At 43.5% G+C, this 13,725-nt stretch overlaps 1 protein-coding gene across 6 annotated transcripts in view; it reads left to right on the top strand.

The window, feature by feature from the left end:
* The first annotated feature begins 159 nt into the window (after positions 1-159).
* VTI1A (vesicle transport through interaction with t-SNAREs 1A) overlaps positions 160-13,725 on the top strand; it is a 312,235-nt gene continuing 298,669 nt past the window's right edge. For all 6 annotated transcript variants that reach the window (XM_048505584.1, XM_048505587.1, XM_048505583.1 and 3 more), the window contains exons 1-3: positions 160-405; positions 2,347-2,405; positions 11,697-11,807. In XM_048505584.1, the coding sequence (XP_048361541.1) occupies positions 312-405; positions 2,347-2,405; positions 11,697-11,807 (264 nt within the window). In that variant the 5' untranslated portion in view covers positions 160-311. The remainder of the gene's footprint in view (positions 406-2,346; positions 2,406-11,696; positions 11,808-13,725) is intronic.

Below are 13,725 nucleotides of genomic sequence, written 5' to 3'. Positions count from 1 at the left end.
ACATACAAAATAGCATGATTTTTCAGAGGGCTGCCTTGTAAGTTTCCTGATAGCTGTATAAAGGTCCAAGGCAAACACTGTTGGTTAAGGTGAATGACATCGCGGAACGGTGGGAGCTAGCTGGAAGTTTTACAGGGGGAATATTTTTGATGAGGCACCACCCGGAATTGTCTTCGCTCTGACAGCAGCAGCGGCTCTAGCGGCAGCTGAGTGGAGTTTGGGCTGGGTTTCTAGGGGAGACGCCAACTTTCCTTCTCCAGTTCGTTGCTGTTGGGTTTTTGTTGTTGTTGGGGCCTGATCACCTGGCTATAATGTCCTCCGACTTCGAGGGCTACGAGCAGGACTTTGCGGTGCTCACTGCCGAGATCACGAACCGCATCGGGAAGGTGCCCAAGCTGCTGGGGGGTAAGTAGGGGGCAATTGGTGGAAGGGGAAAAAAGTCCTTCGCAGTTCCCCAGCCTGCTTTCAGTGTTCCTCTGCTGGTGTCTCTTTTCTCTTCACTGCGCCCCCCGCGCCCCGCCCCCCCCTCTTCAGTCAGGAGGTTCATTTCCAGGTTTAGATGAATGATAGTGAACACAGACCAGGAGTGAGACAAGGGTGGGAAATCATGCGAAGTTGTGGTTTGTGAAAATGGCGTGTAAGTGCCAGCCTCTTAAGGGAGGTTCACTTGACTTTGTACCAAATTTGTCTTTTCCTTTTCTGGTCGTGTAACCGTTGCAGTCTTTTGGTCTGTTTCATGTAATATTTTCTGTCTATACTATTTCTATTATACATTACATTTTTGTATTGGCTTTCTTCCAATGAACTCAGAGTGGTGTACATTAAAAACGTCATTTCAAATACTACTACTAAGGGCTAATAAGAATTAGTGAGGGAATGCCAAACAATACCTATGTCCTGTTGTCTTCATTACATACCTTCTGGAACCATTCTGTTTTACATAGTTCATGGAATGCCAGAAACGTGGGAGCCTTCCTTACCTCCCCAGGAGGCCCATTCCACAAGTGGGAACCACAACAGAGAATGCACAGGTTCAGATAGTTGTTGATCTTGCCCATATGCAGGATGGCATTGGCAGAAGGCCCTGCTCAGATGATCAAAACTTTCAGGTAGAGGAATGAGGGTAGGTGTGGTCCTGTAGATATGACAGTCCAAGGTCATGAAAGGCTGTTTATGTGACAGCCCATACACTGACCCCAGTGACAGAATGAGTATAATATTAATGCTCCATTTAGCTCTTGATAACAGCCAACTGTACAAGTGTAGATATGATGTGACAAGGTAGGAAATGAAAAAAAAGTTACTTGAGCTGTGAGCGTCTTCCCTCCCCATCATCCTTGCAGGGAATGGCAGTGTCTTGGTGAACTCCACAGAGGAAAGAAGCACACGGAGGTCATCCAGCAGACTTTAATGGCAAACAATTTACAGCACTCTTGCACCCTTTTCAACTCTCTCTTCCCTTTCCTCTTGTCCTCCTCCCCTGTGTTCCTTTTATCCCTCCCAAGTGTCCCTCTCCACTTGGGGCTCCCTATTCCAGTCTACTTGTGGTCGGCAGGCTGTCTGTCGAGTCCTGCCAGCTTGGGATTGGCCCATCAGGACTCTAGGTTCTTTTCTCTGACTCCAGCCTGTTCTGGCCAGTGCTGGCTCCACCCTTCTCAGTGGAATAGTTGAGGCCTGCTGCTGCTGCCCCAGGTAAATCAGCCAGTTCCCTGCAGCTTCTTCTGGCTTCCAGGAAGCTATGGTGTTTGTTGGTAAATCCAGAGGTGGGGTTGCATATGCAAGGTATCCTGTGGTCCTTGGGTAAGGAAGGGAGGGGGTGGGGAAACCTGTGGAGTGCTGGGAGGAAACCATGTCCCTGCGACAAATTACGGTGTGTGAACCCAGGCTGGACTCCAGAAGAGAAGGTCCTGTTGAAATTATCATCGTGCGTTGACCAGTGTTTATTCATCATAATCAGAGGCTGTTGAATACCTTGTCAATTAAACTACATCAGGATCCTTCCCCAGAGGATTTTTTTAAAACAAAGCATAAGATTTCTGAAGCCCTGGGGGATTTTTTTGTTGGCTGCTGTCTTTGTTTTTTCAATCACGCCTTAACTTTTTTAAAAAAACAACAACAAAGCATTTTATTTTTGTTTTATTGTGCTGTAAGTCACATTGAGTATTAAATCACAATGCAGGACTAATAGCAATCTATAGCCTAAGTAGGCAAACCACACGTTAGCATATACCCACAAAAATGGATTCGACTGTGTGCTAAATAATCCATAGACCTGTAGAGGAGTCTGATCATTTGAGTAAACAAACCCCCATATTTCATATGTACTCTCATTTTCCTGTTTTTTAGATGAGAAGAAGCAAATGGTTTCAAATGTGGAAAAGCAACTAGAAGAAGCAAAAGAACTTGTAAGTAACAAAGTTTTGCTTTTGTTAAATGGACACTCTTATTGCAAAAATGAAAATGTACTACCTCACCTCACTTATTAGAAGTACACTGTTTTGTGTGCATATTTCTTCAAGCTTGCATTGTCTACTTCTTACTAACAGTTGAAATGATGTCCATCTTTTTTTATAGTGGGGAGTGACCAAGGGGCGTGAGAGAGCAGCAAGTCGAGTAGGTAATAGAAATAAACTGCTGAGGGTGGTGAATTGACATAAAATTCCCTCCTGAGAGAGATTATCAGCCTTATCCAAGGGGGAAGGGAACTGTTGGAGGGAGTGGCATGGGCTTGTGCTGATGGATTTGCTCTCTGCGGGGCACTTGCCCTGGCGGAGTGGCAAATCCTCTAGCAGGTGGTTGCTGAGACCCTCCCCACTGGCCTAGTGGGGGTGGTCTGGGGGTGTGGCTGGGAGAGGTGCAGACAATAGTCAACTTTCTCCTAGCCTTTGTCTTCATTGTCCTGGCAGCTGGGGCTTCAGACTTAAGCCCCTGAAAAGGTGGTATTAGGTCCATTAAGCCCAATGGGGGTTTCCTGATGGTGGAGACGCTTTTTTGCATACTCTTTTTGAATACTCCTTTTCACAGTACATTTTTGAGAGGTTCATTGAAATAGGACAGAGTTTTGTGTGTGCGGTTTAAGTTTCTAGTACAGTTCTGAAAAAGAGAATGTAAATGTTTATGTGCATTTGTTTGTCTTGAATTGAATGAATGTATATGTTTATGTGCATTTGTTTGCCTTGAATTGAATGAATGTATATGTTTTCTCTGATCCCTTGTGAGCAGTATGTATCTGTCTACTTCTAAGCTAGTGTTAGTTTTCTTGCAGGATGCTGGCTTCTCTCTATTTTTTCAAGTTCTACTGTCATTTGCTTTCTGCTAATGAGGCAGTAGTTAATTCTAGAGAACTCTGTTATATAGCAGGTCTGTTGAACTTGCAGCCGTAGGCCGCATAATGACATTAACTATTGATGAAGAGTGTTCAGTTGATCATGGCAAACACTGTCCGTTTCAGTAAAGGAATAACCAACTTTGCCCTGATTGCCTCATGTTATGCACCTTTCAATGAATAATAGTTAACAGCTTCCATTATACTTTTGCGCAGTGACACTTTTTATCGGTATAAGGATTCCTCAGTTCTCTATCTGTTAGAATAATGGACTTCTGAATAGCAGTGGAACTACTGAGATGCTATTAAAATATGCTCCAGCTCAACTGTTGCTTCATGTAATTAAGAGGAAGATTATTTCAGTGGACTTGTTGCTTCCTTCCTTTGCTCAGTCCTTTTAATAAGATGCAAATTGGTTAAAATTATTTGCCATACTTTGTGGTGGAATCCACTAAAGGTAATAAACTATGATCGAGAAGAGTATTTATACTTTAGTGCTGGAAATATAGATCATTACAAGCAGTAACAGCAACAAACCACATGTACAACTTAAAATGTAGTCCAAAGAACTAGAAATGATATTGATAACTAAATAGTTATGGGATACTATTTCCTTTTATCATAATCCTTTAAGAAAAAAGCAACTATTAAAGTGATACAAGAAATGATGATATCTCTTGATGATAACAAATAATTCAAAGCTACTTCTCTCTGCTACTTCCCTCTATTAAACATTTGAATGAGTAGAAGTTGAGCTAACAGCTCATTATTTTTTCTTCTTGTGTTGTAATGTGAAAAAAATTGGATGACTTTTCTCTAAGATTAAAAAGAAATCTAGTCTTAACATTTCCATTCTAATGATGATCTTCATGTAATATACTTCATTTTTCGTTTACAGTTTTGTTTTTAGATCTTGTTGCTAACTCTTCTAAGAACATAAGAACATAAGAACAAGCCAGCTGGATCAGACCAAAGTCCATCTAGTCCAGCTCTCTGCTACTCGCAGTGGCCCACCAGGTGCCTTTGGGAGCTCACATGTAGGATGTGAACGCAATGGCCTTCTGCGGCTGTTGCTCCCGATCACCTGGTCTGTTAAGGCATTTGCAATCTCAGATAAAAGAGGATCAAGATTGGTAGCCATAGATTGACTTCTCCTCCATAAATCTGTCCAAGCCCTTTTAAAGCTATTCAGGTTAGTGGCCATCACCACCTCCTGTGGCAGCATATTCCAAACACCAATCACACGTTGCGTGAAGAAGTGTTTCCTTTTATTAGTCCTAATTCTTCCCCACAGCATTTTCAATGAATGCCCCCTGGTTCTAGTATTGTGAGAAAGAGAGAGAAATTTCTCTCTGTCAACATTTTCTACCCCATGCATAATTTTATAGACTTCAATCATATCCCCCTCAGCCGCCTCCTCTCTCCAAACTAAAGAGTCCCAAAGCTGCAGCCTCTCCTCATAGGGAAGGTGCTCCTGTCCTTCAATCATCCTTGTTGCCCTTCTCTGCACTTTTTCTATCTCCTCAATATCCTTTTTGAGATGCGGCGACCAGAACTGGACACAGTACTCCAAGTGCGGTCGCACCACTGCTTTATATAAGGGCATGACAATCTTTGCAGTTTTATTCTCAATTCCTTTCCTAATGATCCCCAGCATAGAGTTTGCCTTTTTCACAGCTGCCATGCATTGAGTTGACATTCCCATGGAACTATCAACTAAGACGCCTAAATCCCTTTCCTGGTCTGTGACTGATAGCACTGACCCCTGTAGCGTGTATGTGAAGTTTGGATTTTTTGCCCCTATGTGCATCACTTTACATTTTGCTACATTGAACTGCATTTCCCATTTCTGAGCCCACTCACCTAATTTATCAAGGTCCGCTTGGAGCTCTTCGCAATCCTTTGTGGTTCTCACCACCCTACATAATTTTGTATCATCTGCAAACTTGGCCACCACGCTACCCACCCCTACTTCCAGGTCATTTATGAATAGGTTAAAGAGCACTGGTCCCAAAATGGATCCTTGGGGGACACCACTCCCGACATCTCTCTATTGTGAGAACTTCCCATTTACACCCACTCTTTGTTTCCTGTTTCTCAACCAGTTTTTAATCCATAGGAGGACTTCCCCTCTTATTCCTTCATTGCTGAGTTTTCTCAACAGTCTCTGGTGAGGAACTTTGTCAAAAGCCTTTTGGAAATCCAAGTAGACAATGTCCACCGGTTCACCCCTGTCCACATGCCTGTTTACACCCTCAAAGAACTCTAGTAAGTTTGTAAGACAGGATTGCCTCTGCAAAAGCCATGCTGACTCTTTCTCAGCAGTTCTTGCTTTTCTACATGTTTTATAATTTTATCTTTAATGATAGATTCTACTAATTTACCAGGAACAGATGTCAAACTGACTGGCCTGTAATTTCCCGGGTCCCCCCTAGATCCTTTCTTAAAGATTGGTGTGACATTGGCCATCTTCCAGTCTTCAGGGATGGAGCCTGATTTCAGGGATAAGTTGCATATTAAAGTGAGAAGATCAGCAATTTCATGCTTGAGCTCTTTAAGAACTCTTGGGTGAATGCAATCTGGGCCAGGGGATTTGGTAACATTTAGTTTATCAATGGCTGCCAGAACTTCTTCCCTGTCTATCACTATCTTCGCTAGTTCCTCGGATTAGCCTCCTAAGAAGCTTGGTTCAGGTGCAGGAATGTTCCTCACCTCCTCTTGGGTGAAGACAGATGCAAAGAATTCATTCAGCTTCTCTGCAATCTCCCTGCCATCTTTTAGCACACCCTTTGTTCCTTTGTCATCTAACGGGCCTACCGCTTCCCTTGCTGGCTTCCTGCTTTTGATGTACTTGAAGAACTGTTTGTTGCTGGTCTTGATGTTACGCAGCCATGCGTTCCTCATAATCCTTTTGCCTCCCTTACAGCTAACTTGCTTCTCTTTTGCCACCATTTGTGTTCCCTCTCATATTCTTCATCAGCCAAACTGGACTTCCATTTTCTAAAAGACATTTTCTTTTTTCTGATAATTTCCTCAACCTCTCTTGTTAACCATGGTGGCTTTCTTTTGGACTGGGTGCTGCCTTTTCTAACCTGTGGAACACATTCCAGCTGAGCTTTTATTACTGTGTTTTTAAATAACCTCCAAGCATCCTGGACAGTTTTGACTCTCTTGATTTTCCCTTTCAGCTTCATACGCTAGATCCCCCTCATCTTTGAGAAATTTCCCTTTCTGAAGGCGAATGTAACTACATTAGTAGTTGCCACTTGTTCGCATGCTGAGATACTGAATCTGACAGCATTGTGGTTGCTGTTCCCTATCGGCTCAACAACACTGACTTCCTGAACCAGGTCCTGGGTCCCACATAGAATTAGATCTAGGATCACCTCTCCCCTGGTTGGTTCCACAACCATCTGCTCTAAGCCACAGTCATTTAGCATATCCAGGAATGCTCTCTCCTTACTATGACCTGAACATGCATTTTTCCAGTTTATATGGGGATAGTTAAAATCACCCATTACCACTACATTTTTGTTTTTGTTGGCCTCTCTAATTTCTTTTTCCATCTCAGAATCCTCTTGTGCACTTTGGTCAGGGGGACGATAATATATTCCTAATATTAAACTGTCCTTCACACCTGGTATTGATATCCACAGTGATTCTGTAGGGGAACCAGCTCCCCTTGCATTGTCTATTTTATGTGATACTATGCTCTCTTTGATGTAAAGGGCAACTCCACCCCCAATGCGCCCTGTCCTATCCTTCCTATAGAGCCAGTATCCTGGTATAACAGCATCCCACTGGTTCTCCTCATTCCACCATGTCTCTGTAATGCCCACTATATCTAAGTCCTCCTTCAAAACTCTGTACTCTAGCTCCCCCATTTTAGGTCGAATGCTTCTACTATTACCATAGAGACACCTGTATACCCTGTCTCTGTCCTTAACCTGGGATTTATGTGCTTTACCCTCAAGTCTTTTGTAGACACTATCCCTTGTCACATGCACATTGCTATGTTCCTCACTTGTATGTGGTTGATTTAGAAAAACCTCCCTCTCTGTCTGCATCCCCATAGATACTGTATTCCGAACCGAAGTCACCTCAGCTCCTGTCGGCTTTCCCCCAGTGATCAGTTTAAAAGCTGTTCTGCCACCTTTTTAATGTTGAGCGCCAGCAGCCTGGTTCCTCTTTGGTTAAGATGAAGCCCGTCCCGTTTGTACAGGCCTACCTTGTCCCAAAAGGTTCCCCAGTTCCTGACAAATCTGAAACCCTCTGCCTTACACCACCTTCTCATCCACGCATTGAGACCCTGTATCTCCACTTGCCTAGCTCGCCCTGCGCGTGGAACGGGTAGCATTTCTGAGAATGCCACCTTGGGGGTTCTGGACTTCAACCTTTTTCCTAGCAGCCTAAATTTAGCTTCCAGAACCTCCCGGCTACATTTCCCAATGTCGTTGGTGCCAATGTGGACCACAACTGCTGACTCCACCCCAGCACTGTCTAAAAGCCTATCCAGACAAAGCGTGACATCCGCAACCTTCGCACCAGGCAGGCAAGTCACCATGCGGTCATCACGCCTCTCACAGACCCAACTCTCTACATTTCTAATGATCGAATCACCCACTACAAGGAGCCCCCACCTCCCGAGGGTATCCTCAGTCTTGAGAGGGATAGCTGATCACCAGTTAAGGAAGGGATCCCATCTAAGGGAGCATCTCCCCCACCTCAGACTGGCACCCTCCATCCCCAAGGCCTTCATTCTCCATGACATCTGAAGAGATGTCACCTTGGGAGTGGGACCCGGCTGTTAGGTCCCTGAAAGCCTCGTCTGTCACCCTCTCTGCCTCTTTCAGCTTCTCCAGGTCTGCCACCTTGGCTTCAAGAGAACGCACACGTTCCTTGAGTGCCAGGAGCTCATTGCAGCGAGGGCACACCCACGACTTCTGTCCTAGTGGCAGATAGTCATACATGTGACACTCAGTGCAAAACACTGGAAAGCCCCCATCCCCCCGCTGGCTTTCTGCCTTCATATCTGATTTGTTTAGATATTTAAATATTACGCTTTTAGTCACTGCCCCCCTGGAGCTATTTGCACGTACTATCTGTCAAATGTGTCCTTATTAATTTAAAAAAAAATTAAATTAAAATTGAATTAAAATTGCGCGCGCCGTTAGGCGCGGGCCGCTGGTTCCAGAGACTGAACTAAAGCCCCACCTCTCAGGACAAAAGCCCCACCTCTAGGACAAAGAGGAACAAGAGATGAACTCTGTTAACCCCTGTTAAGCCCCACCTTCCAGATTCAGCAGCTTTACAAGGAGAAAAAGAGACAGGTGCTTAATGCAATTATTGACAGGTGCTTAATGCAATTATTGGCTTCAAGCAGTTATCTAAGTTGTTATGATTAATGTCAAGGTTTGTATATAAGAATCAACTTGAACAAAACTGGCTAAGTAACATAACTCATTAAAAGGTTCCCTTGAAAGGAGGACATAGAAATCAAACTTGAAACCTTACCACCCCAGTCCTGTAACTCTCACAATATTAATTCCGTGCAGAGTTAGGCACAGCTGAGCTCACCAGAATCAATAAACTGAGGCATGCCTAACTTTTCATTGGATCCAGAGTGTTAAGTACTTAGTTCCCCTTCCATCCAGAAGTATGTGTGTAAGAACCTGCTAATTTTTTACACTGAATTGAAAAGGGTCTTGCATGAAGCCCAAATTCACCTTTCTGTTAGTGCAACAATATAATTGGATGTGCAATAATGAATCTTGTGCATACATGAGATTGAAATTTGCTCGGATGAAGTAGCAGCTTTGTTAACCAGAGCTTAATTTGGCACAGACTTTACATTTTATGTGCCTGTTCTCTCCAGTCAGCAGGTGGCAAGCAAAGCACTTTATTATTAACTTAGAAAATGAAACCAGCTCCAAGTACACCACAAACTTGAAGCAGTTCAAGGGACAAGCCCCATTTGTAATTTACTGGCATACTTTTGACAAACAATATAGAAAATTGGTTGGATCTTCTGTTCGTTAGTAAGTGTAGGTTGCTGTTGTTTGATGGCCACAGGGTTACTATATGTGTCATGTGCTTTGGCAGCACATATACTAAAATTGGAATACATGAACAATTTTAAATAACATAAATAACATACTGTCTTTAGTCGTTCATGAGTCACCATGTTTCTGTGTGATACTGTAGACTTTGCTCACCTGAGTTGACAACCTGGCAATTTCCATTCCTGAGAGGAAAGAAAGATGATTCTTAACCCCTTTGATCATTCAAAGGATTGTTGACTCGCAATTTAACTCTGCTTTTTATCTTGGGAAAAAATGGTTGTATAAAATGCCTTCACATGAAGTAACTTTACTCTAAGTCAGATCATTGGTCTCCCTAACCCAGGTTCAGATGACAGTACATTTTCAGAGCTCAGACAGAGGTATTTCTAAGATGTGCTGAGTGACACTGTTTAATTGAAAATGCTGGGGACTGAATTGATAATTCAAAGTTAGTACTCTTCTACTGAACAATGAACCTGGCCAAAAGTCTTCCACTGCCACAGCTATATGACGAAACTTGGAACTGAGAGTTGCATCCCCTGAAGTCCTAAGGAAATTTCATGAGTTCATCTTTGTTGCTCACTCTTTCACCTTTTATTATATTTTACAGGGATTTTCATTGCAACACTGCTACTAGAAAGCTTTCTGCAATATAATTGGGCAGCAAATACAACTGCAAGAATGATAGCAGGCAGAAGAGATCTGGAAAAGTAGTGAAAAAAGAAGCCCTAATAACAGAGTTTAGGACTTCTGAGCTAAAGGATAAATGGTTTATAATATCTATTTACAAGATCATGGGCTTGAGGATAGCCTCTCAAAAGATATTCTTCTGGTTATAGCTTATGATCTGAAGGAGTGAACCATGCTAGGACAGGGAGGAAACTTACAGACCAATCCAGGTTGGCTTTGTTACTGTGCTGCTCCCAGGGGTCTTTCTAGGTGGCATTGGGAAGTCAGCAAGAAGGGAAAAAAACCCGGCCGCGTGAAAAGCCCTCCATAACCCAAAATGCCAGGGGCCTTCTTGGCCTGAAAGTATGGTGGAAACTCTCCAACATCAGCTCCACCCCTGGGAATTCTCCTGGAACGTTCCCAGCTGTGCCGGCAGCCAAGTTTAGGCCAGCACAACTTTTCAGGAGGCAGACATTTCCCTGTTGGGTGCCACTGAGCTGTGCAGCAGCCGCCTGCCTCCGAGTCCCCCCCCCCCCGCTGCCGTAAGTGCCACTTATGCTGGCGGGTGGGACAGATGTGCCAGCGTGGTCCTGCACTGGCTCCATATACCAACACATCCCCCGCATTGGGCTGCCTGGCATAAATTAAAGTAGCACCATTAAAGAAGTGGTGCTACTGCTTTGAGATGGATGGTGTCACAGTGCATAACCTGCTGCATTTTACATTGACCATGCTTACAGATGTTGGGTAACCATTGAACATATCTAACACGCACACAAATCTTTGGCCAAAATTTCATCTAGAATGTTGTTGCAGTTGGATTTTACTATGGTCGGAGACCTGGCCTTCTCAAAGGCAGATTCCGCATGGGCCAAAAACAGCGGTGTGAAAACGGTGTTTGTTCGCCTTAGCTTTGTTCGCTGCTGTTCTGTTCTACAGAAACTGTTCTTTCATCATTCATAATCAACCCTCCCCAAAATTCTCTTTCCATGAAGAAAAATCATGCATTACTTTTGTGCTACTATATTATTATTAAACCAAAAATAGTAAATTATGGCTTACATCATTCTTCAGTCCTCCATTTTCTTTTCACAACAACTCTGCATGGTAGATTAGGCTAAGAGTGTGTGACTGACCCAAAGTCACCCCTGTATGCTGTATGTGAGAGACCGAGATTGAGGGATTCAGATTTGATCAGAACCCATGATTTCCTTCTCATGATTGGTGTTAAACTAGCAGAGCACAATTTTGAAGATAGTATTTCATGCTGACTACTTTTATAAATGTATTACTCTGTTATAGTTATGTATATATTTCAGTTATGCAAAGAAATGTCAAACTCATTTTTGTTCTTTGCATTTCATTGCCCTGTGACCCCACCATTTCCATGTGTGTGTATGAGTATGTCTGTCATTATTACAAGTTCATGTATCTGACAAGATGAGTTTTAGCTCATGAAAGCTTATTCCACAATGGATCTATTGTAAAGACTTTTATAATGCCACACCATTTTGTAGGATTAAATTATCTATTTCCTTCTTGAATTCCTTCCTGAATTATTTCTAGTAAGTCAAATTGACATGTTTTATCTGTTTTTCTTATTCTGTCTTCTCTTCCTCTCTGTATATTTTATTCACTAGCTGGAACAAATGGAACTTGAAGTTCGAGAAATCCCTCCACAAAGCCGAGGCATGTACAGCAGCAGAATGAGGAGCTACAAACAAGAAATGGGAAAACTTGAAGCTGATTTTGTGAGTAGATTCATATATGGTATTTTATGCAAGGATGCTTACAGTGGTACCAGTTCTGCTCTTCACTGTGATTATTTAAAAATTTATACCTTGCCTTCAGCCAAAGCTCAATGCTGCTTATAGTCAATCGCAGATAATAGCATAAAACACAGTTTAAAAAAAATCTGAACACCCGATTAAATTGGCAACTAGACAAGAGTTGCAAACATACACGAGCTTGTAGACAAGGACAATTTTGTAAGCCCTGCAAAACATGAGTGTTGAAGGAACTTCTGCATGTTCTTTGACAACCTATTCTGTAAAACTGGAGCCTGGAACTGAAAGGGCAGATTCTGCTGACACAGATGGCCCCAACTGGCAGAAAGAAGACATAGCCCAAAAGAACTGGACCTAAGTGGGCATGTGGGGTCCTATTAGGAAAGGGGCTCACTTTTCTTAGCAGCCTTTCCAAACACAATGTCTACCTGTACATTTCCTTGTCTCAGTCCTGTGTTACTAGGACATGGGTGGGGCTGTTGCTTGGCAGTGCTTTTGGTTGGGAGGTGGTTGTGCACAAGTTATCACTGGAGAACAGGAGAGAAATAAAACTGAGAGCCTTTTGCTGTGGTAGGGGCAGATTGATGGAGGGCAACTCATACAAGGCTGTAACTGCTTGCTTCTCTTGGCTTGACCCTGTCTGAATAGCCCTGTTGGCAACAGCCCTCTGTCAGCCTTTAGGGCCACTGGGCAAAGGTGAGCTAGCAGAGGCCCCAGGCTGGGCATTAAATCTACGGCTTCTGCCTGGAGGCAGCATACTCACTAACCTACTTGCCTTCCACACAGCAGGGGCAGTCTGACCGGCATGCTTGCCTCCTGCCTGACCCAGCAATGGCAGTCCTATGTAGAAGGAGATGAGGCCAAGCACTGCACCTCTAGATTATGCGTGGTGGCTGCATCTTCACTTATTTGCTTACCTCCCACACAGTGGTGGCACCCTTTCCAGCCTGCTTTCTTCCAGCCTGGTGGTGGCAGATCCAGGAAGGGATAGTGAGGCTCGGGACTTGGCCTCTAGGCTGCTCACATTCACCCCATCTGCTATGCCTTGGTGGGCCTGCTCACTTTTGTTCCAATAACTGTGGGCCCAAGAACAGAGAGACAAGACTGGGAGTTGCCTGCCTGTGCCTGTTGGTGGCAGCCTTACCTACCTGCTTAGTTACTGACCAACCCATTGGTAGCGCTGGTCTGCTTGCCCCTAGGCCAGACTGGTGGGCTTATTGGCTCACACCAGATTCATTGGAATTTTCTCTGCTGGCAGTAATGACCACTCTTCCTTTGGGAATGGAAATAAAAGGACCCCCATCCTTCTTCTTACTCTCTGCCCTTTCATCCAAACAGCCAGATAGCTGCCAGGATGTTAGAAAGCTGGGTTGTAGAGAAAAGGGAGTAAACCCCACCTCCATCACTGCACTGGGACAGAAGTAAGCTGTCCACAGTGTTTGTGTGCATACCCTTTTCCCCACTCCACAGCCAGCTTGCTCTTCTCCCAGTAACATTTTACTCTCTGCCTTGTGCTGGTGCAGAGTGGGGGGGGGGGGAGGGGGGATATAGAGGGAAGTAAAGAGCGTACAAATTTCCCTTCTGTTAGTGCCTGCTAATATCCTACTGGCCACAGCAGGCTTTTGCAGTTAAGATTACCAAAATATCCCATCAGAGGCTTGATTGCAATTGTTTTAATTGTTATTTTAATGTTTTTGTATGTATTTTAGTTCTGATTTTAATTGCTTCAATAATATTTTTTCTTTAAATAGTTTTTAAGATGTACATAAGTTTTTAAATTAATTATGTTTTGATTTGTTAGTTGCCTTTGTGGGCTTAGGAGAGCTCTCAGTTGCATTTCTCTGTGACGATACTCGGTACTTGCATGAATTAAATGTGAACA

The sequence above is a fragment of the Sphaerodactylus townsendi genome, linkage group LG08 (genome assembly GCF_021028975.2).
Source record: "Sphaerodactylus townsendi isolate TG3544 linkage group LG08, MPM_Stown_v2.3, whole genome shotgun sequence".
Taxonomy (NCBI): Eukaryota; Metazoa; Chordata; class Lepidosauria; order Squamata; family Sphaerodactylidae; genus Sphaerodactylus; species Sphaerodactylus townsendi.
Note: the sequence above shows the minus strand (reverse complement) of the source record. Positions and strands in the feature narration are given on the sequence as shown.